Source organism: Anas acuta, chromosome 33 (genome assembly GCF_963932015.1).
Source record: "Anas acuta chromosome 33, bAnaAcu1.1, whole genome shotgun sequence".
NCBI lineage: Eukaryota > Metazoa > Chordata > Aves > Anseriformes > Anatidae > Anas > Anas acuta.
Window position 1 is genome coordinate 490,201 of NC_089011.1, and position 27,420 is coordinate 517,620.

The 27,420-nt window shown below is 62.7% G+C and overlaps 4 protein-coding genes and 1 long non-coding RNA gene across 6 annotated transcripts; 2 read left to right on the top strand and 3 right to left on the bottom strand.

The window, feature by feature from the left end:
- Positions 1-1,088: 1,088 nt before the first annotated feature.
- On the bottom strand, positions 1,089-9,577 carry MAPK7 (mitogen-activated protein kinase 7). 2 transcript variants are annotated; one of them, XM_068664580.1, is made up of 7 exons: positions 9,455-9,577; positions 7,706-7,919; positions 6,423-6,588; positions 4,039-5,414; positions 2,640-3,049; positions 2,423-2,550; positions 1,089-1,312 (listed from the first exon to the last, which is right to left on the bottom strand). In XM_068664580.1, exons 4-7 carry the CDS (start codon positions 5,393-5,395, stop codon positions 1,165-1,167), a joined length of 2,043 nt encoding a protein of 680 aa, XP_068520681.1. In that variant the 5' UTR covers positions 5,396-5,414; positions 6,423-6,588; positions 7,706-7,919; positions 9,455-9,577; the 3' UTR covers positions 1,089-1,164. The 2 variants fall into 2 exon arrangements, with proteins under 2 accessions (XP_068520681.1, XP_068520680.1); XM_068664579.1 differs by having other exon boundaries at positions 7,706-7,982; positions 9,455-9,529.
- LOC137846581 (uncharacterized) lies at positions 5,312-6,080 on the top strand. The gene is made up of 4 exons (XR_011090557.1): positions 5,312-5,440; positions 5,544-5,700; positions 5,803-5,925; positions 6,019-6,080. It is a non-coding gene; the product is annotated as an uncharacterized lncRNA (long non-coding RNA).
- Positions 9,578-10,776: 1,199 nt separating the features above from the next.
- Positions 10,777-14,907, top strand: LOC137846578 (zinc finger protein 629-like). Its single transcript, XM_068664581.1, is given in 4 exon segments — positions 10,777-10,876; positions 12,474-12,728; positions 12,731-12,819; positions 12,821-14,907. Coding segments are annotated over 4 exon segments (1,467 nt in total). The 5' UTR covers positions 10,777-10,815; the 3' UTR covers positions 13,883-14,907.
- Positions 14,908-17,489: 2,582 nt separating this feature from the next.
- LOC137846530 (uncharacterized) lies at positions 17,490-23,027 on the bottom strand. Its single transcript, XM_068664543.1, has 3 exons — positions 21,543-23,027; positions 21,388-21,500; positions 17,490-21,304 (listed from the first exon to the last, which is right to left on the bottom strand). Exons 1-3 carry the CDS (start codon positions 21,932-21,934, stop codon positions 17,505-17,507), a joined length of 4,305 nt encoding a protein of 1,434 aa, XP_068520644.1. The 5' UTR covers positions 21,935-23,027; the 3' UTR covers positions 17,490-17,504.
- Positions 23,028-25,674: 2,647 nt separating this feature from the next.
- Positions 25,675-26,721, bottom strand: LOC137846525 (uncharacterized). The gene is made up of 2 exons (XM_068664540.1): positions 26,421-26,721; positions 25,675-26,354 (listed from the first exon to the last, which is right to left on the bottom strand). The coding sequence occupies exons 1-2, from the start codon at positions 26,719-26,721 to the stop codon at positions 25,675-25,677; spliced, it is 981 nt and encodes a 326-aa protein (XP_068520641.1).
- Between the last annotated feature and the right edge of the window lie 699 nt (positions 26,722-27,420).

A 27,420-nucleotide genomic window follows, 5' to 3' on the forward strand; every position in this document is an offset into this window, starting at 1 on the left:
CCCTATAGTTCCCATAGTGCCCCTATAGCTCACCTGGTGACCCTATAGCTCCCCCAGTGCCCCTATAGCTCCCCCGGTGCCCCTATAGCTCACCTGGTGCCCCTATAGCTCACCCGGTGCCCCTATAGCTTCCTATAACGCCCAGAAGGCTCCCAGGGTGGCTATGGGATTTCTATACCCCCATAGGTCCCTAGGGCTGCCATGGGGTCCCTACAAGCTTGTATAGCCCCCATAGCACCCCCCTATAGCCCCTATAGGGCCATAGAGTTCAATGATGACCCCACAGAGCCCCGAAGCCCCCCTACAGCCCCTATGGGTCCATAGAGGCCAACGACGGCCCCACAGAGCCTGAACCCCCCCTATAGCCCCTATAGGGCCATAGAGGTCAATGATGACCCCACAGAACCCCGAAGCCCCCCCTATAGTCCCTATGGGTCCATAGAGGTCAACAGTGGCCCCACAGAACCCCAAAGACCCCCCTACAGCCCCTATAGGGCCATAGAGGCCAACGATGGCCCCACAGAGCCCCAACCCCCCCCTATAGGTCCATAGAGGTCAATGACGGCCCCACAGAACCCCAACCCCCCCTACAGCCCCTATGGGTCCATAGAGGTCAACGACGGCCCCACAGAGCCCCGAAGCCCCCCCTATAGGGCCATAGAGGTCAACAACAGCCCCACAGAGCCTGAACCCCCCCTATAGCCCCTATAGGGCCATAGAGGTCAATGATGACCCCACAGAACCCCAAAGACCCCCCTACAGCCCCTATAGGTCCATAGAGGTCAACGATGGCCCCATAGAACCCCAAAGACCCCCCTACAGCCCCTATAGGGCCATAGAGTTCAATGATGACCCCACAGAACCCCAAAGACCCCCTACAGCCCCTGTAGGGCCATAGAGTTCAATGATGACCCCACAGAGCCCCAGAGACCCCCCTACAGGGCCATAGAGGTCAACAATGGCCCCACAGAACCCCAAAGACCCCCCTACAGCCCCTATAGGGCCATAGAGTTCAATGATGACCCCACAGAGCCCCAACGCCCCCTAGAGCCCCTATAGGTCCCCGGGGGGCACAAAACCGGAGCGCCGTTTCCTTACAAAGTTTAATGGGATACAAGGGGGGGGGGGGGGGGAGGGCGGGGGTCCCGTCGCGTCCCCCCCCCCTTAAGGCTCAGGGAGGTCGTCAGAGAGGAGCATGGGGGAGCCGAGCTGGAGGTCGCGCTGGAGGCTCTCGAGGGCGGCCGGGCTCAGGCGGTGGACCTCCAGCCAGTCGGCGAGGAGCGAGGCCGAGAGGGGCGCCGAATCGCCTTGGCTGCGAGGGGACAGGGGTCAGCGGGGTCCCCGGGGTGCCCGGGACGCGCCCTACGGGGTCCCTTGGGTGCCAGAGGGGTGAGGGGGGCGGTGGGGAAGGGGGCGTCCCAAGAGGTTGGTCAATGGGGTTGAGTTGGGACACCAAGACATTTGGGTTCCTTGGTCAACGGGGTTGAGTTGGGACATCAAGACATTTGGGGTTTTTGGGCAATGGGGTGAAGAGGGGACACCAGGACATTTGGGTTCCTCATCATTGGGATATTTGGGTGACACCACAAAAAAATCGGGAATGGGGTGTCCCAAGACGTTGGTCAACGGGGTGGAAGAAGGACGCCAAGACATTTGGGTTCCTTGGTCAACGGGGTTGAGTTGGGACATCAAGACATTTGGGGTTTTTGGACAATGGGGTGGAGAGGGGACACCAGGACATTTGGGTTCTTCACCATCGCGATATTTGGGTGACACCACAAAAAAATCGGGAACGGGGCGTCCCAAAACGTTGGTCAACGGGGTGGAAGAGGGACGCCAAGATTCTTGGGTTCCTTGGTCAACGGGGTTGAGTTGGGACACCAAGACATTTGGGGTTTTTGGGCAATGGGGTGGAGAGGGGACACGAGAACCCTTGGGTTCCTCGTCATCGGGATATTTGGGTGACACCACAAAATAACGAGGAATGGGGTGTCCCAAGACGTTGGTCAATGGGGTTGAGTTGGGACACCAAGACATTTGGGGTTTTTGGGCAATGGGGTGGAGAGGGGACACCAGGACATTTGGGTTCTTCACCATCGGGATATTTGGGTGACACCACAAAAAAATCGGGAACGGGGTGTCCCAAGACGTTGGTTAACGGGGTGGAAGAGGGACGCAAAGATTCTTGGGTTCCTTGGTCAACGGGGTTGAGTTGGGACACCAAGACATTTGGGTTTTTTGGACAATGGGGGTGGAGAGGGGACACCAGGACCCTTGGGTTCCTCATCATTGGGACATTTGGGGCCACCAGGGAGAGGGAAACAACGGGGAACGGGGTGACCCAACGCGTTGGCCAACGGGATGAAGGGTCACCAGGACCCATGGGTGCCCCCCCACCCAGGACACCCGTGTCCCCTCTCACCTGTCCTTGTTGTCCCCCACCATGTCCAACGATTGGCTCAGGAACTCCTCCAGGTCGAAGCCGACCCCGTAGCCGGCCCCGCTCCCCTTGGGGGTCACCGAGAAGACGGGGGGCAGCAGGTCCTCAACCTTGGCGGGGGGAAGACAACGCTGGGCACGGGACCCCAACCCAAATTTTTTTTTTTGGGGAGGGGGTCTCCTCACCCAGGGTCCCTCACCTGCGACTTGGAGAGCTGTTGGGTGACGGTGGCCACGTCGGGGTCCGCGGGGCCGGGCGCGGGGGGCGGCTCGGCCCACACCTCGCCGCCCGGCCACGTTTCGGGGGGTCCCCCGCAAGGCGGTGGGGGGCACGGGGCCGGCGCGGGTCGCGCCGGGGGTCTTGGGGGGGCGCCGTCCCTCATCTTGGTCCACCTCTCGAGGAGGTGGCGGTCGTCGTCGGTGAGGACGAGGCCCCGGAGCCCCTCGCCGCGGCCGCGGGGCTCGCGCCGCTCGCGCTCCCGTTGCTTCTTCTCCCGTTCCTTGGCGCGCTCTTGGCGTCGCCGGCGCTTCTCCTCCCGTTCCCGCTGGCGCTCCGCCGCCGTCACCGGTTTCCGGCCCTCCGGAGCCTCCGGGGCGGCGCACGGGGGTTCTGAGGGGGATCGGAGGGGGTCAAGGGGGTGAAGGGGTCCGGGATGGGGTGAAAAAATCCATCCGGGACGCCGAAATTCAAGGATGGAGGCACCAAAACCCATCCCGGGACACAAAAACTCAACAATTTAGATCCCAGCCCCAAAAACTCAAGGATGGAGCCACAAAACCCATCCCAGGACCCCAAAACTCAAGGATGGAGCTCCCAAACCCATCCTAAAACCCAAAACTCAAGGATGGAGCCCCCAACCCCATCCTGAAACCCCAAAACTCAAGGATGGAGCCCCCAATCCCATCCTAAAACCCAAAACTCAAGGATGGAGCCCCCAACCCCACCCCAGGACCCAAAAACTCAAGGATGGTGTCACCAACCCCATCCTGAAACCCCAAAGCTCAAGGATGGAGCCACCAAAATCCATCCCAGGACCCCAAAACTCAAGGATGGAGACCCCAATCCCATCCTAAAACCCAAAAACTCAAGGATGGAGCCCCCAACCCCATCCCGGGACCCAAAAACTCAAGGATGGAGCCCCCAAACCCATTCTGAAACCCAAAACTCAAGGATGGAGCCACCAAAACCCATCCCAGGACCCCAAAACTCAAGGATGGTGCCCCCAATCCCATCCTAAAACCCCAAAACTCAAGGATGGAGCCAAAAAAAACATCTCAGGACCCCAAAGATCAAGGATGGAGACCCCAACCCCATCCTAAAACCCAAAAACTCAAGGATTGAGCCAAAAAACCCATCCCAGGACCCCAAAGTTCAAAGTTGGAGTCCCCAACCCCATCCTGAAACCCCAAAACTCACGGATAGAGCCCCCAACCCCACCCCAGGACCCAAAAACTCAAGGATGGAGCCCCCAACCCCATCCTAAAACCCCAAAACTCAAGGATGGAGCCCCCAACCCCACCCCAGGACCCAAAAACTCAAGGATGGAGCCCCCAACACCCCCCCGCAACCAGCACCCACGGGCCCTGGGCGCTCCTCACCTTTACTCTTGTTCCTCATGGCCGACTTGAGCAGGGCGGCCTTGAGGGCGGCCTTGGTGTCATCGGAGATGGCGCCGTCCCTCTTGGGGGGCGCGGGGGCCCCCGGCTCCGCCTTCACCCGGGGGGAGTCCATTGGGCAGTCGGGGGCGGGGGCCGGGCCAGGGCTCGGCATGTCCACGTCGGTGCAGGGCCAGGCGGGGCCAACCCCGGCTGCGGCGGCGTTGGGGACGTTGATGTTGGCGTTGGGGACGTTGACGTTGGCGTTGACCATGGTGGCGTTGGAGTTGACCATGGCGGCGTTGGCGTTGGCCAAATTGACGTTGGCCATGGTGGCATTGGCCCTGTTGACATTGGCCAAGTTGACGTTGGCCATGGCGGCGTTGGCCACGCCGACGCCGGCGTTGGCCACGTTGACGTTGGCCATGCCGACGTTGGTCAACCCGACGCCGGCGTTGGCCACCGCGGTGACGCCGCCGCTGGCCGCGTCGTTGACGCCCCCCCCCATGGGGACGTTGACGTTGGGCACGGCGGCGCCGCCGCCGCCGCCGTCGGCCGCGTTTTCGGCCGGCGCGAAGGCGATTTGGCGCCGGATGCCGTCGCGGCGCTCGTGGAAATCGGCGATTTCGGCCACGATGGCCGCCTTGATCTCTTCTTTGGTCAACACCCGGCGGTCGAAGGCGAAATCGAAGGCGGGGACGCACTCGGGCTCGTCCTCGGGGTCGTGATATTTGGCCAAAAAGGGGTGCCGCAAGGCCTCGGCCACCCCCACCCTCTCCCGGGGGTCGAAACGCAGCATCCTCCCCAACAACGCCAAGGCCGCCGGCTCGGCATCGCCGAAAAGACTCTCCCACGGCACCGCCGGGCGCGGGGGCAAGCTCTGCACGTAGGCCCTCACCCTCTCGGCCCCGATGGCGGCCATGACGGTGGCCGGCGGCGTCCCCAGCACGGCCATGATGAGTTGGAGCTGGTGGACGTAGTTCCTCCCGGGGAAAAGTTGCCGGCGGCCCAACATTTCGGCAAAGATGCAGCCCACCGACCACATATCGATGGCGCGGGTGTAACGGTGCAAGGAGAGGAGGAGTTCGGGCGCCCGGTACCAGCGGGTGGCGACGTATTCGGTGAGGAAGGCCTTGGCGTGGCGGGGGTCGGCGCCCAAGCCGCGGGCCATGCCGAAATCGCCGATTTTCAGCTCGCAGTTCTCGTTGACCAAGAGGTTGCTGGGCTTGAGGTCGCGGTGGAGGACGTTGGCCGAGTGGATGTACTTGAGGCCCCGCAGGAGTTGGTAGAGGAAGTAGCGGACGTGCTCCAAGGTCAAGGGTTGGGAGGAGTGGATGATCTGGTGGAGGTCGCTCTCCATCAGGTCCAGGACCACGTAGCTGTGGGGAAAAAAGAGGGGGCCGGGGTGGCCGGGAGGGGTTGGGGTGGTCCCCGTTGGTGTCACCAGCACCCAAGGGAGCCAAGGGACCAGTTGGGTTCCGTCCAACGTGAGCTGATCACCCAAGAAGACCCAAAAAGGGGTTGGGGAGGTCCCCATGGGTGCCACCACCACCCTAGGGACCTGGTGGGCTCCATCCCATGGGTGCTGAGACCCTCCCAAGACCCAAAAAGGGGTTGGGGTGGTCCCCATGGGTGCCAGCACCACCCAAGGGACCCAAGGAACCAGTTGGGTTCCATCCAACGTGAGCTGAGCACCCAAGAAGACCCAAAAAGGGGTTGGGGTGGTCCCCGTGGGTGCCACCACCACCCTAGGGACCATCCAAGAAGACCCAGGAGGGGTTGGGGAGGTCCCCATGGGTGCCACCACCACCCTAGGGACCTGGTTGACCAGGTGGGCTCCATCCCACGTTATTGAGACCCTTCAAGAAGACCCAAAAAGGGGTTGGGGACGTCCCCGTGGGTGCCACCACCACCCTAGGGACCTGGTGGGCTCCATCCCACGTTGCTGAGACCCTCCCAAGACCCAAAAAAGGGGTTGGGGAGGTCCCCATGGGTGCCACCACCACCCTAGGGACCTGGTTGACCAGGTGGGCTCCATCCCACGTTCTTGAGACCCTTTCATGATGACCCAGGAGGGTTTGGGGACGTCAACATGGGTGCCACCACCACCCAAGGGACCAGGTGGGCTCCATCCCACGTTCTTGAGACCCTCCCAAGACCCAAAAAGGGGTTGGGGTGGTCCCCGTGGGTGTCACCACCACCCAAGGGACCAGTTGGGCTCCATCCAACGTGAGCTGATCACCCAAGAAGACCCAAAAAGGGGTTGGGGAGGTCCCCATGGGTGCCACCAACACCCTACGGACCCGGTTGACCAGGAGGCGTTGGGGACGCCCCCATGGGTGCCACCACCACCCAAGGGACCCCTGGGGTGGGGGGGGGACACCCACACGGAGCGGAACTCGCCGTAGGGGACGGTGGGCTTGAGGATGTCCTTGATGCCGATGATGTTGTCGTGCTTGAAGTGCTTGAGGATCTTCAGCTCCCGCAGCGTCCTCTTGGCGTTGGTCACCACGTCGAAGGCGTTGGGGATCTTCTTGATGGCCACCTGCTGGCCTGGACACCCCCACCGGGGGGGGGTCGTCACCCACCCCCGGGGGGGACACCCAAGGGGACCGGGGTGCCACCACCCAAGGGACCCAAGGACTATCACCCAAGGGACCCCATTGGCCAAGAGCCACCACCCAAGGGGATGAAGGTGACCAAGAGCCACCAAGTGCCACCACCCAAGGGACCCAAGGACCATCACCCAAGGGACCCCATTGGCCAAGAGCCACCACCCAAGGGGACCAAGGTGCCACCACCCAAGGGACCCAAGGAACATCACCCAAGGGACCCCAATGACCAAGAGCCACCACCCAAGGGGACCAAGGTGCCACCACCCAACGGGACTTGGGTGTCCAGGTGCCACCACCCAACGGGACTTGGGTGACCAAGAGCCACCACCCAAGGGACCCGGGTGTCCCAATGTCACCACCCAATGGGACCCCATTGGCCAAGAGCCACCACCCAATGGGACTTGGGTGTCCAGGTGCCACCACCCAAGGGACCCAAGAACCATCACCCAAGGGACCCCCTTGGCCAAGAGCCACCACCCAACGGGACCAAAGTGTCCAGGTGCCACCACCCAAGGGACCCCAATGTCCAAGAGCCACCACCCAACGGGATCAAGATGACCAAGAGCCACCACCCAAGGGACTTGGTTGTCCAGGGGAGCCACCACCCAAGGGGACCTGGGTGCCACCACCCAAGGGACCCAAGGACCACCACCCAAGGGAACCCAATGACCAAGAGCCACCACCCAAAGGACCCCAATGTCCAAGAGCCACCACCCAAGGGACTTGGGTGTCCAGGGGCCACCACCCAAGGGGACCTGGGTGCCACCAACCAAGAGACCCAAGAACCGGCACCCAAGGGACCCCATTGGCCAAGAGCCACCACCCAAAGGACCCCAATGTCCAAGAGCCACCACCCAACGGGACTTGGGTGACCAAGAGCCACCACCCAAGGGGACTAAGGTGCCACCACCCAACGGGATGAAGTTGACCAAGAGCCACCGCCCAACGGGACCTGGGTGCCACCACCCAAGGGACCCCAATGACCAAGAGCCACCACCCAAGGGACCCGGGTGTCCCAGTGTCACCCCCCCCCGGTGCCCCCCCCCCATCCTCACCGGTGTCCCTCCGCCGCGCGGAGCTGACGACGCCGTAGGCGCCGGTGCCGATGGTCTCGATGACCTCGTACTCGTCCCCCACCTCGAAGGTGACATCGAGGGCCCGGGCCTTCAGCAGGGCCAGGGGACCCCCCCCCCCCGGCTCCTTGTCCCCTGCCGGGGGGGTCCCGGTCCCGGCGCCCCCCGGCCTCCGCCTCCGTCTCCGCCATGGCGCCTGCGTCACGTCATCGGGTCGCCGGGTGTCCCCGCGGGCACGGCGGGCCCCGTCCCCAAGCCCCTGGGGACCCCGGGGTGGGGGGGGACACACAAAAGGGGTTGGTTTTGTTTTTGGGGACTGGGGGGGGGGTCCAGGTGACGGGGAGGGGACCCATGGGATTTGGGGGGGACCCGAGGGACTTGGGGACACCCAAGGGACCTGGAGGGGACCCGAGGGACCTGGAGGGGGCCCAAGGGACTTGGGGACACCCACAGGACCCAGGAAGGACCCAGGGGACTTGGGGACACCCCAAGGGACCCCAGGGGGACCCAAGGGACATGGAGGGGACCCCAGGGTCTTGGGGACACCCAGGGGCCACCCAAGGGACCCCAAAGGGACCCAAGGGACCCCAGGGCGACCCAAGGGACCTGGAGGGGACCCAAGTGATGGGGAGGGGACCCAAGGGACTTGGGGACACCCAGGGGACCCCAGGGGGACCCAAGGGTCTTGGGGACACCCATGGGACCCAAGAAGAACCCAAGGGACATAGAGGGGACCCAAAGGACTTGGGGACACCCAAGGGACCTGGAGGGGACCGAAGGGACCTGGAGGGGACCCAAGGGTCTTGGGACACCCAAGGGACCCCAGGGGACCAAAGGACCTGGAGGGGACCCAAAGGACCTGGAGGGCACCCAAGGGACCTGGAGGGGACCCAGGGCCCTGGGGACACCCAAGGGACCCCAGAGGGACCCAAGGGACCCCAGGAGGACCCAAAGGACCTGGAGGGGACCCAGGGTTTTGGGGACACCCAAGGGACCCCAGAGGGACCCAAGGGACCCCAAAGGGACCCAAAGAACCCCAGGGGGACCCAAGGGACTTGGGGACACCCCAAGGGACCCCAGGGAGACCCAGGGTCTTGGGGACACCCATGGGACCCAAGAAGGACCCAAGGGACATGGAGGGGGACCCAAGGGACCCCAGAGAGACCCAAGGGACCTGGAGGGGACCCAAGTGGTGGGGAGGGGACCCAGGGTTTTGGGACACCCCAAGGGACCCCAGGGTCTTGGGGACACCCATGAGACCCAAGAAGGACCCAAGGGACCCAGGGGGACCCAAGGACTTGGGGACACCCAGGGGACCCCACCCCAAAGGGACCCAAGGGGACCTGGAGGGCACCCAAGGGACCTGGAGGGGACCCAGGGCCTTGGGGACACCCAGGGGACCCAGAGGGCACCCAAGGGACCCCAGGGGGACCCAAGGGGACCCGGAGGGACCCCAGGGTCTTGGGGACACCCAGGGGCCACCCAAGGGACCCCAGGGGGACCCAAAGGACCCGCAGGGACCCCAGGTCAACCCCCTCCCCCCCCCCCCAAAAAATGAAGCCCCCCCCCCACCCCCCAACACCCCCCCCCCACCCTCAGGAGCACCCCCACGTGACCGACCAGTGGACCCCCACGTGACCCCACGGCCCCCACGTGACCCCGGGGGACCCTCACGTGACCCAGGAGGGGGTCCCCAAACCCCCCCCCCCCCCCCCCGGGGGCCGCTCTCACCTCCCGCCGCTCCCGCCGCTCCCCCGCGCTGCCCGGAAGTGGCGGCGGCTGGCCAATCAGCGGCGCCGCCTCCGGCCACGCCCACCACCCCGGCCGCCGCCGGCCAATCAGCGCCGGGCCTGTTGCTAGGGGGAGGCGGCGTTGCTAGGGGCGTTGCTAAGGAGGGGAGGGCGTTGCTAAGGGGCGGGGCCAACCGTTGCTAGGGGCGGGCGTTGCCATGGTGAAGCTGTCAATCAAAGCTCCCCGTTGCTAGGGGGCGGGACCGGGCGTTGCTAGGGGCGGGCGTTGCCATGGTGAAGCCGTCAATCAAAGCCCCGCCGTTGCTAGGGGGGACGGAAAGGGGGCGTGGCTTGGTCACGGAGGGGGCGTGGCCACGCCCCGCGCATGCGCAGAACCCCTCCGGCCCCTCTTTGTGGGGGGGGGGACATTTTGGGGGGAAACCCGGGCTTTTTGGGGGCGGGGGGGGACGGGAAGTGACGTCAGCGCTGGGAGGGGCCTCAGCACCGGATCCTGCCCCCCCCCCCCGGGTCCCTCTCGCTCGGCAGCGACGCTTGGGGGGCGCCCCCCCCCCCCCAAAAATCCCCCCCCTGTAGGCCCCGAGCCTTGGGGACCCCCCCCAGGACCCCCCCCAAATCCCCCAGGACCCCCCCGACCCCCCCCAAGATTTGGGGACCCCCCCTTGAGCCCCCTGACCCCCCCAGTGCTTGGGGGACCCCCCCCCTTGAGCCCCCTGAACCCCCCCAGGACCCCCCCAAATCCCCTAGGACCCCCCCCAAACCCCCCCAAAATTTAGGGACCCCCCCCAGGATTTGGGGACCCCCCCCGAACCCCCCCCAGGATCCCCCCAAAAAACCCAAAATCCCCCCCCAAAATATAGGACCCCCCCCAGGATTTGGGGACCCCCCCAGAAGCCCCCAACCCCCCCAGCATCCCCCAAGACCCCCCCCAAATTCCCCCCCAACCCCCCAAAAATTTAGGATCCCCCCAAAATTTAGGGACCCCCTCCAGGATTTGGGGACACCCCCTAGAAGCCCCCAATCCCCCCCAAAACCCCCAAGACCCCCCCCAAAATCCCCCCAACCCCCCAAAATTTAGGGAACCCCTCCCCAAAATTTAGGGACCCCCTCCAGGATTTGGGGACCCCCCCAAAACTTGCCCCCCCCCCCCCCATTGACCCTCCCCTCTCTCCTTTGCAGCCCCCCCCCCCCCGAGGACGATGCAGGCCCAGCGCCGGCCACAGCGGGTAAGGCGGGGGGGGGGAGGCGAATTTTTGGGGTATTTTGGGGTGTTTCGGACCTTTTTTGGGGTCCCCAAATCCCCCCCAAATTAAATTTGTGTCCCCCCGCCCCCCAGGCTGCCCCATGGACACCCCGAGTGGGGCTCCCGGAGCCGCTGAGGACGCCCCCAAGGAGCCTCCAGCAGGTGAGACCCCCCCCAAAAAAAAATTTTTGGGGTGGGGTGGCCCCAAAACACCCCCACAGCCCCCCCAGGGGACCCCCATTTTTGGGACACCCCAAAAAATCCTGGGGGGGGGGTGGAAAATGGGGGTTAGGGGGGGGTCCCGACCCTATAGGATGCCTTGGGATGGGGTTGAGGGGTGGATCGAGGATTTTGGGACCTCCTTGGCCAACGTTTTTGGGGTAAAAGTTGGGTTTCGGGCACCCAAGACCCTATAGGATATTTTGGGATCGTTTCAAATGCATTTAGGATCTTCTTGGTCAAGGTTTTGGGGGTTAAAAGTTGGGTTCTAGGTTCCCAAGACCCTATAGAGCATTTTGGGATGGGTTTAAAGTCTAGAACGGGGCATTTAGGATCCTCTTGGCCAACATTTTTGGGTTAAAAGTTGGGTTCCATGCCCCAAGACCCTATAGAACATCTTGGGATGGGTTTAAAGTCTAGAACGGGGCATTTAGGATCCTCTTGGCCAACATTTTTGGGTTAAAAGTTGGGTTCTAGACCCCCAAAACCCTATAGAACATCTTGGGATGGGTTTGAAGCATGGATCAAAGACTTTAGGATCCTCTTGGCCAACGTTTTGGGGTTAAAAGTTGGGTTCCATGCCCCCAAGACCCTATAGAACACCTTGGGATGGGTTTTAAGGATAGATTGAAGAGTTTAGGATTGTCTTGCCCAACATTTTTGGGTTGAAACTTGGGATCCAGTCCCCCAGAGACCCTATAGGACACGTTAGGTTGGGTTTGAAGGATAGATTAAAGAGTTTCGGATCTTCTTGGCCAACATTTTGGGGTTAAAAGTTGGGATCCAGTCCTCCAAATCCCTCTAGGACATTTTGGGATGGGTTTAAAGTCTAGAACGGGGCATTTAGGATCTTCTTGGCCAACATTTTTGGGTTAAAAGTTGGGTTCTAGGCTCTCAACACCCTATAGAACATCTTGGGATGGGTTTGAAGGATAAATTGACGCATTTAGGATCCTCTTGGCCACCATTTTTGGGTTAAAAGTTGGGTTCCATGCCCCCAAGACCCTATAGAACATCTTGGGATGGGTTTAAAGTCTAGAACGGGGCGTTTAGGATCCTCTTGGCCAACATTTTGAGGTTAAAAGTTGGGATCTAGGTTCCCAAGACCCTATAGAACATCTTGGGATGGGTTTGAAGGATAAGTTGACACATTTAGGATCTTCTTGGCCAACGTTTTGGATTAAAAGTTGGGATCTAGGCTCCCAAGACCCTATAGAACATCTTAGGACAGATTTTAAGGATAAATTGACGCATTTAGGATCTTCTTGGCCAACATTTTTGGGATTGAAGTTGGGATCCAGTCCCCCAAGACCCTATAGGACACCTTGGGATGGGTTTAAAATCTAGAACGGGGCATTTAGGATCTTGTTGGCCACCATTTTTGGGTTAAAAGTTGGGTTCCATGCCCCCAAGACCCTATAGAACATCTTGGGATGGATTTTAAGGATAAATTGACGCATTTAGGATCCTCTTGGCCACCATTTTTGGGTTAAAAAGTTGGGTTCCGTGCCCCCAAGACCCTTCTCGTCCCGCCCCACAGCCGGCGCGTCCGGCGGCCGCCCCTACATCTGCAGCGAGTGCGGCAAATCCTTCGCCCAGTGGTCCAAACTGGAACGGCACCGGCGGAGCCACACGGGCGAGCGCCCCAACGCCTGCGGCGAGTGCGGCAAACGCTTCGCCCAACGCTCCCACCTGGCCCAGCACCTCCGCACCCACACCGGCGAGCGGCCCTACAAGTGCGCCGAGTGCGGCAAGGCCTTCGGCTGGAGCTCCCAACCTGGCCCAGCACCGCCGCACCCCACACCGGCGAGCGCCCCTACGCCTGCGGCGAGTGCGGCAAAGCCTTCAGCCAAAGCACCAACCTGGTCAAGCACCAGCGCGCCCACTGCCGGCGAGCGCCCCTACGCCTGCGGGCAGTGCCGCAAGGCTTTTTACCGCAGCTCCGACCTCCTCCAGCACCAAGCCAGCCACTCGGGGCGAGCGGCCCTACCGCTGCGGCCAGTGCGCAAAGCCTTCGCCCAACGCGCCAACCTGCTGAAGCACGGCAAGACCCACGGCGGCGAGAAGCCCTACCGCTGCGGCGAGTGCGGCAAGGGCTTCGTGCAGAGCTCGGAGCTCATCCAGCACCAGCGCAGCCACAGCGGCGAGAAGCCCTTCGCCTGCGGCGAGTGCGGCAAGCGTTTCGGCCACGGGGCCACCTTGGCCAAGCACCGGCGCCTCCATTTGGGCTTGCAACCTCACCGCTGCGCCGAGTGCGGCCGGGCTTTCGGGCTCCGCTCGGCGCTGGCCCGGCACCAGCGGGCTCACGGCGAGGAGCGCCCCTTCGCCTGCGCCGAGTGCGGCCAAGCCTTCGCCCTCCGCTCCAACCTGGCCCTCCACCGGCGCACCCACGCCGGCGAGCGGCCCTACCGATGCGGCGAGTGCGGCAAGAGTTTTGGCATGAGCTCCACCCTGGTGCGGCACCAGCGCATCCACACCGGCGAGAAGCCCTACGGCTGCGGCGAGTGCGGCAAGGGCTTCGTGCGCAGCGCCCACCTGGAGCAGCACCGGCGCACCCACACCGGCGAGCGGCCCTACGGCTGCGCCCGCTGCGGCCGGCGCTTCAGCCAGAGCTCCAACCTCATCACCCACGAGCGGGTGCATCTGGAGGAGGCGCACGGCGCCGCCGTGGCGGCGGCGGCGGCGGCGGCGGGCGAGGGTGGGGGTGGGGGTGGGGGAGGGGGTGGGGGTGGGGGGGGGGTGGGGGAGGGTTCGAGGGTTGGGGGGCAGGAAGGGGTGGAGGTGGTGGGGGAGCACCCAAGGGTGAAGACTGTTGGGGGGCGTCAAGATTTGGAGGGAGCACCCAAGGGTGCACCAAGGACAGGACATGATGGACAAGCACCCAAGGGTGAAGACTCTTGGGGTTCCTCCCCAAGATTTGGACATGTTGGAAGAGCACCCAAAAAATGAGAGACTTGGGGATCACCAAGATCTGGGAGCAATTCGGGGAGCACCCAAGGGTGAAGACTCTTGGGGTTCCTCAAGATTTGGAGAAGTTTGGGGAGTACCCAAAGACTGAGAGACTTGGGGTGCACCAAGGACAGGAGATGATGGAGGAGCACCCAAGGGTGCAGACTCCTGGGGTTCCTCAAAATTTGGAGGAGCACCCAAGGGTGAAGACACTTGGGGTGCGTCAAGATTTGGAGACTTTGGAAGAGCACCCAAAGACCGAGAGTCTTGGGTTGCGTCAAGGACAAGAGATGTTGGAGGAGCACCCAAGGGTGCAGACTCTTGGGGTGCGTCCAGGTTTGGAGGAGCACCCAAGGGTGAAGACTTTTGGGGGTCACCAAAATCTGGAGGTGTTGGAAGAGCACCCAAAGGCGAAGACTCTTGGGGTTCCTCAAAATTTGGAGGAGCACCCAAGGGTGCAGACTTTTGGGGTTCCCCAAGATTTGGAGATTTTGGAGGAGCACCCAAGGGTGCAGACCCCTGGGGTTCCCCAAGATTTGGAGCAATTCGGGGGGCACCCAAGGGTGAAGACTTTTGGGGTGCCCCCAGCTCCGGAGGAGCACCCAAGGGTGCCCCAAAAATGATGCCAGGGGGCGGAGCCTCGCCCCGGGGCCTCCTGATTGGTCGGGGACAGCGCCCCCCGCGACGCCATTGGCTGAGAGGGGTGGGTGGGAGGGGCGGGGGTGGATGGAGGGACGGGATTGGCTGAGAGAAAGGGAAAGGTGGCACGGGATTGGCTGAGGGTGGTGCTGAGACGGGATTGGCTGAGAGCAGGGGGCGGGGCTGGGTTAGAACGGGGCAGGCTGGCACGGGATTGGGCGGTGGTTGGGGGGGGGGGTGGGGAGGGGATACTGGCACGGGATTGGCTGAGAGGGGGATGATGTCACTTGGCCCAGCGCGGTGATTGGTCGAGTTGTGGGCGTGCTCTGCAGCCATTGGCTGGGAGGCGTTGAGGGGGCGGGGCTTAAATAAAGGTGGTGACAGCCCAGAGCAGAGGTGGCACCGGGACACGGGGGGGGGGGGGGGGACTTGGGGGTCCCCAGGGGTGGTGGCACCTCGGTCACCTTTTGGGGTGACATTTGGGGTCCTCGGGGTGGTGGCACTGGGACATGGGGTCCCTTTTGGGGACAGTTGGGTCCCCAGGGTGGTGGCACCTTGGTCACCTTGGGTGGTGGCACCAGGACATTTGGGGTCCTTGGGGTGTGGCATCTTGGTCACTTGGGTCCCCTTGGTCATTTGGGTCACCTTGGGGTGGTGCACCTTGGTCCCCTCGGTGGTGTCCCCAGGACCCTCAGGTCCCTTTGGGGTGGTCCCTTGGGGTGGTGGCACCTTGGTCACTTGGGTCCCTTGGGTGGTCCCCATGGGTGGTGGCACCTTGGTCACCTGGGTGGTGGCACCAGGACACTTGGGGACTTGGGGTGGTGGCACCTTGGTCATTTGGGTCCCTTGGGGTGGTGGCACCAGGACACTCAGGTCCCCTTTGGGGTGGTCCCTATGGGCGGTGGCACCTTGGTCACCTGGTCACCTTGGGGTGGTGACACCAGGACACTTGAGGACACTGGGTGGTGGCACTGGGACACTTGGGGCTCTTGGGTGGTCCCCAGGGGTGGTGGCATCTTGGTCACCTGGGGTGGTGACACCAGGACACTTGGGGACCTTGGGGTGGTGGCACCCTTGGGTGGTCCCCAGGGGTGGTGGCACCTTGGTCACTTGGGTCCCTTGGGATGGCGGCACCAGGACATTTGGGTCCCTTGGGTGGTCCCAGGGGTGGGGGCACCTTGGTCACTTGGGTCACCTGGGGTGGTGGCACCAGGACATTTGGGTCCTTGGGGTGGTGGCACCAGGACACGTGGGGACCCCAGGGTGGTGGCACCTTGGTCACCAGGGGTGGTGGCACCAGGACATGGGAGGACCCCAGGGTGGTGGCACCTGGACAATTGGGTCCCTTGGTGGTGGCATCTGGACACCATGGTCACTTGGGGTGGTGGCACCTTGGTCACCTTTTGGGGTGATATTTGGGGTCCTCGGGGTGGTGGCACCTTGGTCCCTTGGGGTGGTGGCACCAGGACACTTGGGGTCCTTGGGGTGGTGGCACCTTGGTCACTTGGGTCCCTTGGGTGTCCCCTTGGGGTGGTGGCACCAGGACACTTGGGTCCCCTTGGGGTGGTGGCACCTTGGTCCCCTCGGTGGTGTCCCCAGGACTCTCAGGTCCCTTTGGGGTGGTCCCCAGGGGTGGTGGCACCTTGGTCACTTGGGGTGGTAGCACCAGGACATTTGGGGTCCTTGGGGTGGTGGCACCTTGGTCACTTGGGTCACCTTGGGGTGGTGACACCAGGACACAGGGGTACACTGGGTGGTGGCACTGGGACACTTGGGTCCCTTGAGGTGGTCCCCAGGGGTGGTGGCACCTTGGTCACTTGGTCCCCTTGGTGGTGACACCAGGACACTCAGGTCCCCTTGGGGTGGTGGCACCAGGACACATGGGGACCTCAGGGTGGTGGCATTTTGGTCACCTTGATGGTGTCACCAAGACACTCAGGGTCCCTTGAGTGGTCCCCAGGGGTGGTGGCACTTGGACAAGTGGGGACCCCAGGGTGGTGGCACCTTGGTCCCTTGGGGTGGTGACAACCGGGACATTTGTGGTCCTTGGGGTGGTGGCATCTTGGTCACTTGGTCACCTGGGGTGGTGGCACCTGGACATGGGGGTCCCTTTGGGGACGTTTGGGTCCCCAGGGGTGGTGGCACCTTGGTCACCTTGGGGTGGTGACACCGGGACATTTGGGGACCTTGGGGTGGTGGCACCCTTGGGTGGTCCCCAGGGGTGGTGGCACCTTGGTCACTTGGTCTCTTGGGGTGGTGGCACCAGGACATTTGGGGTCCTTGGGGTGGTGGCACCAGGATATGGGGGGACACTGGGTGGTGGCACTGGGACACTTGGGTCCCTTGAGGTGGTCCCCAGGGGTGGTGGCACCTTGGTCACTTGGTCACCTGGGGTGGTGGCACCAGGACATTTGGGGTCTTGGGGTGGTGACATTGGGACACGTTGGTCCTTTGGGGTGGTCCCCATGGGTGGTGGCACCTTGGTCACCTCGGTGGTGTCCCCAGGACCCTCAGGTCCCTTTGGGGTGGTCCCCAGGGGTGGCGGCACCTTGGTCACTTGGGGTGGTGACACCAGGACATTTGGGGTCCTTGGGGTGGTGGCATCTTGGTCACTTGGGTCCCTTGGGTGGTCCCAGGGGTGGTGGCACTTGGGACACTTGGGTCCCCTTGGTGGTGACACCAGGACACGTGGGGTCCCTGGGGTGGTGGCACCTTGGTCACCTTTTGGGGTGACATTTGGGGTCCTCGGGGTGGTGGCACCTTGGTCACTTGGGTCCCTTGGGTGGTCCCCATGGTCACTTTGTCCCCTTGGGGGTGTCCCCAGGACCCTCGGGTCCCCTTTTGGGGTGTCCCCATGGTGGTGTCCCCTCGGTCACGTGATCCCCCCGGGCTCTGTCCCCTCCCCCCCCAAATGTCCCCTCCCCCCCCCCAAAATGTCCCCCCCCCCCCCCCCATTGACGAGGCTGCGTCGCGCTCGGCCCCTTTATTTCCAACACCCCCCAGGGAGGGGGCGTGGCCTCGGCAAGCCCCGCCCCCAAATCCATATAAGGAAAAGCCCCGCCCCCATATCCATATAAGGAAAAGCCCCGCCCCCTAAACCCCTCCTCCAAGCCCTGCCCCCTCCCGCAGCCTCAGCGTCAGGGGGCGGGGCCTGGCGGAGGCTCCGCCCCTCGGGGGGCGGAAGGGGGCGTGGCCTGCGGGGAGGGGGCGGGGCCGTGACGTCGTTGGTGCTTGCGGAGCCCCGCCCTCGCCAGGAAGCGCTTGGGCACAGCGGGCCAGCCGAAGGGGCGGGGCTCCGGGGGGGCGGGGCCTGGGGGACACGCCCCCACAGCGGCCATGTTGGGGGTGGCCACGAGGGGGCGGCCATGTTGGGTGTGATGGGGGCGGCCATGTTGGGTGTGGCCACACTGGAGGCGGCCATGTTGGGTGTGGCCATACAGGGCGTGGCCATGTTGGGTGTGTTGGGAGCGGCCATATTGGGTGTGGCCACAGTGGAGGCGGCCATATTGGGTGTGGCTGTGATGGGGGTGGCCATGTTGGGAGCAGCCATATTGGGTGTGGCCATATTGGAGGCGGCCATGTTGGGTGTGGCCATGTTTGTGGTGGCCATATTGGGCGTGGCCATGCTGGGCGTGGCCATATTAGAGGCAGCCATGTTGGGTGTGGCCATATTGGAGGCAGCCATATTGGGTGTGGCCTCACTGGAGGCAGCCATATTGGGTGTGGCCATACTGGGTGTGTTGGGGGCGGCCATATTGGGTGTGGCCATGTTGATGGCGGCCATATTGGGTGTGGCCATGCTGGGCGTGGCCATGTTGGGGGCGGCCATGTTGGGCGTGGCCATGCTGGGCGTGTTGGGAGCGGCCATATTGGGTGTGGCCATGTTGATGGCGGCCATATTGGGCGTGGCCACAGTGGAGGCGGCCATATTGGGCGTGGCCATGTTTGCGGTGGCCATATTGGGTGTGGCCATGCTGGGGGTGGCCATGTTGGGCGTGTTGGGAGCGGCCATATTGGGTGTGGCCGTGTTGATGGCGGCCATATTGGGCGTGGCCACACTGGGGGCAGCCATATTGGGTGTGGCCACACTGGGGGCAGCCATATTGGGGCCCGCCCCGAGGACGGCCATGTTGGGCCCTCCCAGGGGGGCAGCCATATTGGGTGTGGCCACACCGGGGGCGGCCATATTGGGCGCGCCAAAGGCGGCGGCCATGTTGAGGCCCCCGCAGTCCACGGTTCCCCCGGCGGCGGCGGTGACGGCGGCGGCCATGTTGTGCTCGGAGGCGGCGGCCATGATGGCTCCCGGCGCGGCGGCCATGTTGTGGGCAAGTCCGGCGGCCACGGTGACCCCGAGGCCGGTGGCCACGTTGGGGCCGAGGCCGGCGGCCATGTCGTGGCTCACGGCGGCCATATTGTGGCTCGATGGAGTCCCCAAATTGTGGCCAACACCGGTGGCCACCTCATGCCCCACGGTGGCCATATTGTGGCTCGACGGAGTCCCCACATTGTGGCCAACACCGGCGGCCATGTCATGGCTAATGGCGGCCATATTGTGGCCCGATGGAGTCCCCAAATTGTGGCCAACACCGGTGGCCACCTCATGCCCAACGGCGGCCATATTGTGGCTCGTTGGAGTCCCCAAATTGTGACCAACACTGGCGGCCACATCGTGCCCAACGGCGGCCATATTGTGGCTCGATGGAGTCCCCAAATCATGCCCAACACCAGCGGCCATGTCGTGGCCAACGGCGGCCATATTGTGGCCCGATGGAGTCCCCAAATCATGCCCAACACCAGCGGCCATGTCGTGGCCAACGGCGGCCATATTGTGGCCCGATGGAGTCCCCATATCGTGCCCAACACCGGCGGCCATGTCATGGCTAACGGCGGCCATATTGTGGCTCGATGGAGTCCCCAAATCGTGCCCAACACCGGTGGCCACCTCATGGCCCACGGCGGCCATATTGTGGCTGGTTGGAGTCCCCAAATTGTGGCCAACACTGGTGGCCACCTCATGGCCCACGGCGGCCATATTGTGGCTCGTTGGAGTCCCCATATCGTGCCCAACACTGGCGGCCATGTCGTGGCCAACGGCGGCCATATCGTGGCCCGATGGAGTCCCCATATTGTGGCCAACACCGGTGGCCACCTCATGCCCAACGGCGGCCATATTGTGGCTCGTTGGAGTCCCCAAATTGTGGCCAACACCGGCGGCCATATTGTGGCTCGTTGGAGTCCCCATATCGTGCCCAACACCGGCGGCCATGTCATGGCCCACGGCGGCCATATTGTGGCCCGATGGAGTCCCCAAATTGTGGCCAACACTGGTGGCCACCTCATGCCCCACGGCGGCCATATTGTGGCTTGACGGAGTCCCCATATTGTGGCCAACACCGGCGGCCATGTCGTGCCCCACGGCGGCCATATTGCGGCCCGTTACCGCCCCGACACCTCCTCCCACCGCCTCGGTAGCCAAACCTTGCCCCGCGGTAGCCCCCGTCCCCCCAACCCGTCCCCCCTCCCTCTTTCCGTGCGTCCTCTCGTGCTTGCGCAGCCCCGAGGCGCCTCCGAATCCCTTCCCGCAGCGCCCGCAGGCGTAGGGCCGCTCACCCGAGTGCGTCCGGCGGTGCTTGCCCAGCGCCGCCCGCTCGCCGAAGCCCTTCCCGCACTCGCCGCACCGCCAGGGCCGCTCGCCGCTGTGGGTCAGCCGGTGCCTCTTGAGGTCCCAGGAGGCCACGAAGCTCTTGCCGCACTCGCCGCAGCGCCAGGGCCGCTCGCCGGTGTGGGTGCGCCGGTGGACGGCCAGGTCGGCGGGCTGCCGGAAGGCTTTGCCGCACTCGCCGCACCCGTAGGGCTTGACCCCTTGGTGGGCCCGCTGGTGCCGCCGGTAACTGGAGGGGTCGGCGAAGGTGCGGCCGCACTGGGGGCAGAGGAAGGGGCGCTCGCCGGTGTGGACGCGCTGGTGGCTTTGGTAGGAGGAGAGCTGGGTGAAGGTCTTGCCGCAGGTGCCGCAGGCGTAGGGCTTGCGGGGGGCGTGGATGCGCTGGTGGCAGGCGAGGGAGGACGAGCGGCCGAAGCTCTTGCCGCACTCGGCGCAGAGGAAGGGGCGCTCGCCGGTGTGGACGCGCTGGTGGTTGCGGAGGTCCTTGCGCTCGGCGTAGGCTTTGGGGCAGGAGGAGCAGCGGTGGGGGCGGAGGCCGGCGTGGCCCCGCCGGTGTTTGCGGTAAACCGAAGGGTCGGCGAAGGATTTGGGGCAATCCGGGCAGGAAAAGGGGCGCTCGCCGGTGTGGGCGCGTTGGTGGATGGTGAGTTTGGAGAGGGTGCCGTAGGATTTGGGGCAGGCGGCGCAGGGGAAGGGGGGAGAGGGGCGAGGGCAGGAGGAGCACGGGGCGGCGGTGGTGGCGTCATCGAGGGGTTTGGTGACGTCATCGAGGGGTTTGGTGACGTCATCATGGGGTTTGGTGACGTCATCGAGGGGTTTGGTGGCGTCTTCAAGGGGTTTGGGGACATTTCGGGGGGGGTTGGTGACGTCTTCAATGGGTTTGGTGAGGTCATCAAGGGGTTTGGTGGCGTCTTCATGGGGGTTGGGGACGTTTTCGGAGGGTTTGGTGGCGTCTCCGAGGGTTTTGGTGACGTCTTCAAGGGTTTTGGGGACATTTCGGGGGGTTTTGGGGACATTTCGGGGGGTTTTGGTGGTGTCTCCGAGGGTTTTGGTGGCATTTCGGGGGGTTTTGGTGACGTTTCTGGGGGTTTTGGTGGCGTCTCCAAGGGGTTTGGTGGCATCTCCAAGGGGTTTGGTGGCATCTCCAAGGGGTTCGGTGACGTCTCAAGGGTTTTGGGGACATTTCGGGGGGTTTTGGTGACACCTCTAGAGCTCTTGGTGACATCTCCGAGGGTTTTGGTGACGTCTTCAAGGGTTTTGGTGACGTCTTCAAGGGTTTTGGGGACATTTCGGGGGGTTTTGGTGACGTCTCTTGGGGTCTTGGTGACATCTCTTGGAGTTTTGGTGACATCTCCAGAGGTTTTGGTGCTATTTCTGGTGGTTTTGGTGACATCTTTTGGGGTCTTGGTGACATCTTTTGGGGTCTTGGTGACATCCCCGGTGGTTTTGGTGCTATTTCTGGTGCTTTTGGTGCTATTTCGGGGGGTTTTGGTGACATCTCCGGGGCTTTCGGGCGCGTTGGGCGTGGTTTTGGAGGTGGCCCCACGGGACCGTGTGGTGGCACCTCTGGTGGTGACATCTCCGGAGGCTTTGGTGGCACCTCGGGACCTGGTGGTGGCACCCATGGGTGCAGGTGTCACCGCGGTGGCCCTGTTGGTGGCGCTCCTGGACCTGGTGGTGGCCCCGGTGGCTTCGGCGCGAGGGGGCCACCGGCAGCGGCGCCCCGGCTTGGGGGGGGGCGTTGGGGACATGGGGACGTGGTGGCCTTCATGGGTGACGTCATTGGGGTCCCCAAGGGTGACGTCATTGGGGTCTTGATGGGTGACGTCATTGAGGGTCCCTTGGGTGACATCTTGGTGGCCCCCATGGGTGACATCGTTGGGGTCTTGTTGGGTGACGTCATTGGGGTCCCCATGGGTGACATCTTGGTCCCCATGGGCGCCATCTTGGTGGCTCCCATGGGTGTCATCGTTGAGGTCTTCATGGGTGTCACCGAGGTCCCCATGGGTGACGTCGTTGAGTGTCCCTTGGGTGTCACCGAGGTCCCCATGGGTGTCATCGTTGAGGGTCCCTTGGGTGACGTCGTTGAGTTGCCGATGGGTGACGTCACTGAGGGTCCCTTGGGTGACGTCATTGAGGTCCCCATGGGTGCCACCTTGACCCCCATGGGTGTCATCGTTGAGGTCTTCATGGGTGTCATCGTTGAGGTCTTCATGGGTGTCACCGAGGTCCCCTTGGGTGACATCTTGGTGGCCCCCATGGGTGCCATCGTTGAGGTCTTCATGGGTGTCATCGTTGAGGGTCCCTTGGGTGACGTCACTGGGGTCCCCATGGGTGCCACCTCGATCCCCATGGGTGACATCTTGGTGGCCCCCATGGGTGTCATCATTGAGGGCCCCTTGGGTGACATCACTGAGGGTCCCTTGGGTGCCACCAAGGTCCCCATGGGTGACGTCATTGAGGTCCCCATGGGTGTCATCGTTGAGGGTCCCTTGGGTGCCACCGTCAACGTCCCCATGGGTGCCACCAAGGCCACCACCTCGGTGGCCCCCATGGGTGTCATCGTTGAGGTCTTCATGGGTGTCACCGAGGTCCCCATGGGTGACATCGTTGAGGTCCCCATGGGTGACGTCATTGAGGGTCCCTTGGGTGCCACCGAGGTCCCCATGGGTGCCATCGTTGACGTCCCCACGGGTGCCACCAAGGCCACCACCTCGGTGGCCCCCATGGGTGCCATCGCTGAGGGTCCCTTGGGTGCCACCTTGGTGGCCCCCACGGGCGCCATCTTGGTGGCCCCCACGGGCGCCATCTTGGTGGCCCCCTTGGGTGCCCCCTTGGTGGCCCCCACGGTGTCACTGCCGAGGGTCCCTTGGGTGCCACCTCGGCGGCCATCTTGGTGGCCCTCCATGGCCCCCTGCGGAGAAAGCACGGTGGGGGGGGGTGGGGGGGGGTAGGGGGGGGTTAGGGGGGGTTGGGGGGGGGGGCGCCCCTATTCTGCACCCATGGGTGCTGGTGGGGGGGGGGGGGTCGCCTCCGGGCCCGCCCCCCTAAAATAAATTGGGGGGGGGTCGCAATTAAAGGGGGGGGGTCGCAATTAAAGGGGGGGGGTCGCAAATTAAGGGGGGGTTGCAATTAAAGGGGGGGGTCGTAAATTAAAGGGGGGGGCAAAATTAATAGGGGGGGTTCACAAATTAAGGGGGGGTAGAAAATTAAGGGGGGGGTTGTAATTAAGGGAGGGGGCACAAATTAAAGGAAGGGGTCACAAATTAATGGGGGGGGGGTCCACAAATTAAAGGGGGGGTCACAAATTAATGGGGGGGTCCACAAATTAAAGGGGGGGTCACAAATTAATGGGGGGGGCTAAATTAATGGGGGGGGTCCATAAATTAAGTGGGGGGGGGTGACAAATTAAGGGGGGGGTCGTAATTAAAGGGGGGTTGCCAATTAATGGGGGGGGGTCCACAAATTAAGGGGGGGGCTGCAATTAGAGGGGGGGTTGCCAGTTAATGGGGGGGGCACAAATTAAGAGGGGGGGCCCAAATTAAGTGTGGGGGGGGCAAATTAATGGGGGGGTCGCCAATTAAGGGGGGGGGTCACAAATAAAGTGGGGGGGGGCGCAAATTAATGGGGGGGGTCCACAAATTAATGGGGGGGGCCGCAATTAAAGGGGGGGGTCACAATTAAGGAGGGGTCCCCATTAAAGGGGGGGGCCCAAATTAAAGGGGGGGGTCCAAATTAATGGGGGGGTCGCCAATTAAGGGGGGGGGTCACAAATTAAGGGGGGGGGGCCCAAATTAAAGGGGGGGGGCCCAAATTAATGGGGGGGTCCACAAATTAAGTGGGGGGGGTCGCCAATTAAGGGGGGGGGTCACAATTAAGGAGGGGTCCCCATTAAAGGGGGGGGGGCCCAAATTAATAGGGGGGTCGCCAATTAAGGGGGGGTCGCAAATTAAGGGGGGGGGTCACAAATTAAGGGGGTGGGGCCCAAATTAAGGGGGGGGTCCCAAATTAAGGGGGGGGGTCCACAAATTAAGTGGGGGGGGGTCACAAATTAAGTGGGGGGGGTGGTAATTAAGGGGGGGGTCGTAATTAAGGGGGTAGGGTCGTAATTAAGGGGGGGTCGTAATTAAGGGGGGGGTCCTAATTAAGGGGGGGGGGCCGCAATGCACCACGGGAAGGGGGGGGGCAATGCCGGGGGGGGGGCTGAAAAAGGGGGGGGGGGATAAAAAAGAGGGGGGGGGGCAGGGAAGGAAGGGGGGGGGGCTGAAATTTTGGGGGGGGGCTGGAATTTGGGGGGGGGGTCTGAAATTTGGGGGGGGGTCTGAAATTTTGGGGGGGGGGCCGCAAAGCACCACGGGAAGGGCCGAGGCAGGCGGGGGGGGGCCCCGCGGTGCCCGACGGGAAGCGGGGGGGGGGGATTTTGGGGTGAATTCGGGGGATTTTGGGGTTTTTTAGCGGGGGGGGGGGGGGGCGCTTACCTGGGGGGGGTTCCGCGGCGGGCGCTAGGACCTGGGAAAGGGGGGGGGGGGGGGGAAGGGGGCGGGGCTTGAGGGGGAAGGGGCGGGGCTAAAAGGGGGCGGGGCCTCGGGGCACTTCCGGTCTCGCGGCAACAAAAGGGGGGGGGGGGGGGGGGTAAAAAAGGGGGGGGTGAAATTGGGGGGGGTCCCGGGGGGTTGGGGACCTAAATGGGTCCCGAATTGGGGTCAGGACCCCCAAAATGGGTTTTGGGACCCCCAAAATGGGGCTGGGGGGGGCGAAATGGGGTTGGGGGGACCTAAATGGGTCCCAAATTGGGTTTGGGATCCCCAAAATGGGGCTGGAGACCCCCAAAATGGGGCTGGAGACCCCCAAAATGGGGCTGGGGGGACCTAAACGGGTCCCAAATTGGGGTCAGAACCCCCAAAATGGGGCTGGGGGGCCCTAAATGTGCCCTGAATTGGGTTTGGGATCCCCAAAATGGGGTTTGGTACCCCCAAAATGGGGCTGGGGGGGGCCGAAATGGGGTTGGGGGGACCTAAATGGGTCCCAAATTGGGGTCAGGACCCCCAAAATGGGGTTTGGGACCCCCAAAATGGGGCTGGAGACCCCCAAAATGGGGCTAGGGGCCCTAAATGGGGCTGGGGGGACCTAAATGGGTCCCAAATTGGGGTCAGGACCCCCAAAATGGGGTTTGGGACCCCCAAAACGGGGCTGGGGGGGCTGAAATGGGGTTGGGGGGACCGAAATGGGTCCCAAATTGGGTTTGGGATCCCCAAATTTGGTTTGGGACCCCCAAAATGGGGCTGGGGACCCCTAAATGGTTCTGGGCCCCCCCTTAATGTGCTCTGAATGGGGCTGGGCACCCTGAAATGGGGTCGGGGACCCCAAAAGTCCCCCAAATCGGGTCTCCGGACCCTAAGATGCGACCAAGACCCCCCCCAAAGCGTTCGAAATCCTATAAAAAAAACCAAAAAGAGGCCGGGGGGGGGAGGGGCTGCAAACCACCACCAATTTATTGCTCCATCCTTGTCCCCCCCCCACCCCCAAAAAAATTGGGGTTCAGGCGTCGCCGGAACCTTCCCAAAAATCGGGGTCTTGAGGGATTTGGGGGTGCTGCCAGGTTTCGGGGTCCCCGGGTTCCTCCGGGGGCTCGGGGCGATCCAAAAATTGGGGAGCTGAGGGGGCGACCCCGTGGCGCTGGGGGGCTCCCGGTCACCTGAGGCCTCCGAGGGTTTGGGGTTTTCGGAAGATTTGGGGTCTTCTGTAGGGTTGAGGTCTTCCACGGGTTTTGGGATCCCCAAATATTGGGGTCTTCAGGTTTGGGGTTCTCAGAAGTTTTGGGGTTTTCAGTAGGGTTGAGGTCTTCTTTGGGATTGGGAGAACCCCGATTTTTGGGGTCTTCTGTAGGGTTGAGGTCTTCGATGGGTTTGGGGGATCCCCAAATATTGGGGTCTTCAGGTTTGGGGTTTTCAGAAGGTTTGGGATTTTCAGGTTTGGGGTTTTCAGGTTTGGGGTTCTCAGTAGGGTTGACGTCTTCCACGGGTTTGGGGGAACCCCGAATATTGGGGTCTTCAGTAGGGTTGAGGTCTTCAGAAGGTTTGGGGTTTTCGGAAGGTTTGGGGTTTTCGGAAGGTTTGGGGTTTTCAGGTTTGGGGTTTTCAGGTTTGGGATTTTCAGTAGGTTTGAGGTCTTCTACAGGTTTGGGGTTCTCAGAAGGTTTGGGATTTTCAGAAGGTTTGGATTTTCAGTAGGGTTGACGTCTTCCACGGGTTTTGGGGATCCCGAATATTGGGGTCTTCAGGTTTGGGGTCTTCAGAAGGTTTGGGTTTTCAGGTTTGGGATTTTCGGTAGGTTTGGAGTCTTCTGTGGGTTTGGGCGATCCTCGAACTCCGGGGTCCGCCGGGGGTTGCGGGGTCCCCCAAAAAGTGGGGTCGTCGGGTTCCTCGGCCTCTTTGGGGTCGGGGGGGGTCTCGGCGAAATAGGCTTCGCGGGTGATGCCGGTGACCCAGCGCTCGTAGGGGGGGACGGAGGTGAAAATTGGGGGCCCCTCCCCGGGCATCCCCCCCCCGTGGCCGTCCCCGCCAAAAACCAGACCCCCCGTTCCTCGCAGGCCAGCGGGGAGCCCGGGTCCAGCTGCGGGGAGACCCCAAAAGAGACCCCAAAAGGGGGAGCGGTGAGCAAAAAGGGCCAAAATCCCATAAAATAGGAACTAGGAATTCCAAAAGCCCCAAAAGCGACACCAAAAGAGGAAGCGATGAGCCAAAAATCCCCAAATCCCATAAATCTGGAACTAGAAATCCCACAAGTGACCCCAAAAGAGGAAGCAATGAGTCAAAAATCCCCAAATCCCATAAATTTGGAACTAGGAATCCCAAAAGCGACCCCAAAAGTGACCCCAAAGGGGCCAGAGATGAGCCAAAAGGGCCAAAATCCCATAAAATAGGAACTAGGAATCCCAAAAGACCCAAAAGTGACCCCCCCGAGCACTAGCAATGAGCCAAAAATCCCCAAATCCCATAAAATTCTAACTAGGAATCCCCAAAGTGACCCCAAAAGCGACCCCAAAAGGGGGAGCGGTGAGGCAAAAATCCCAAAATCCCATAAAATAGGAAATAGGAATTCCAAAAGCCCCAAACGCGACCCCAAAAGAGGAAGCGATGAGCCAAAAATCCAAAATCCCATAAAATGGGAGCTAGGAATCCCCAAAGTGACCCCAAAAGCGACCCCAAAAGAGGCAGTGGTGAACCAAAAGGGGCAA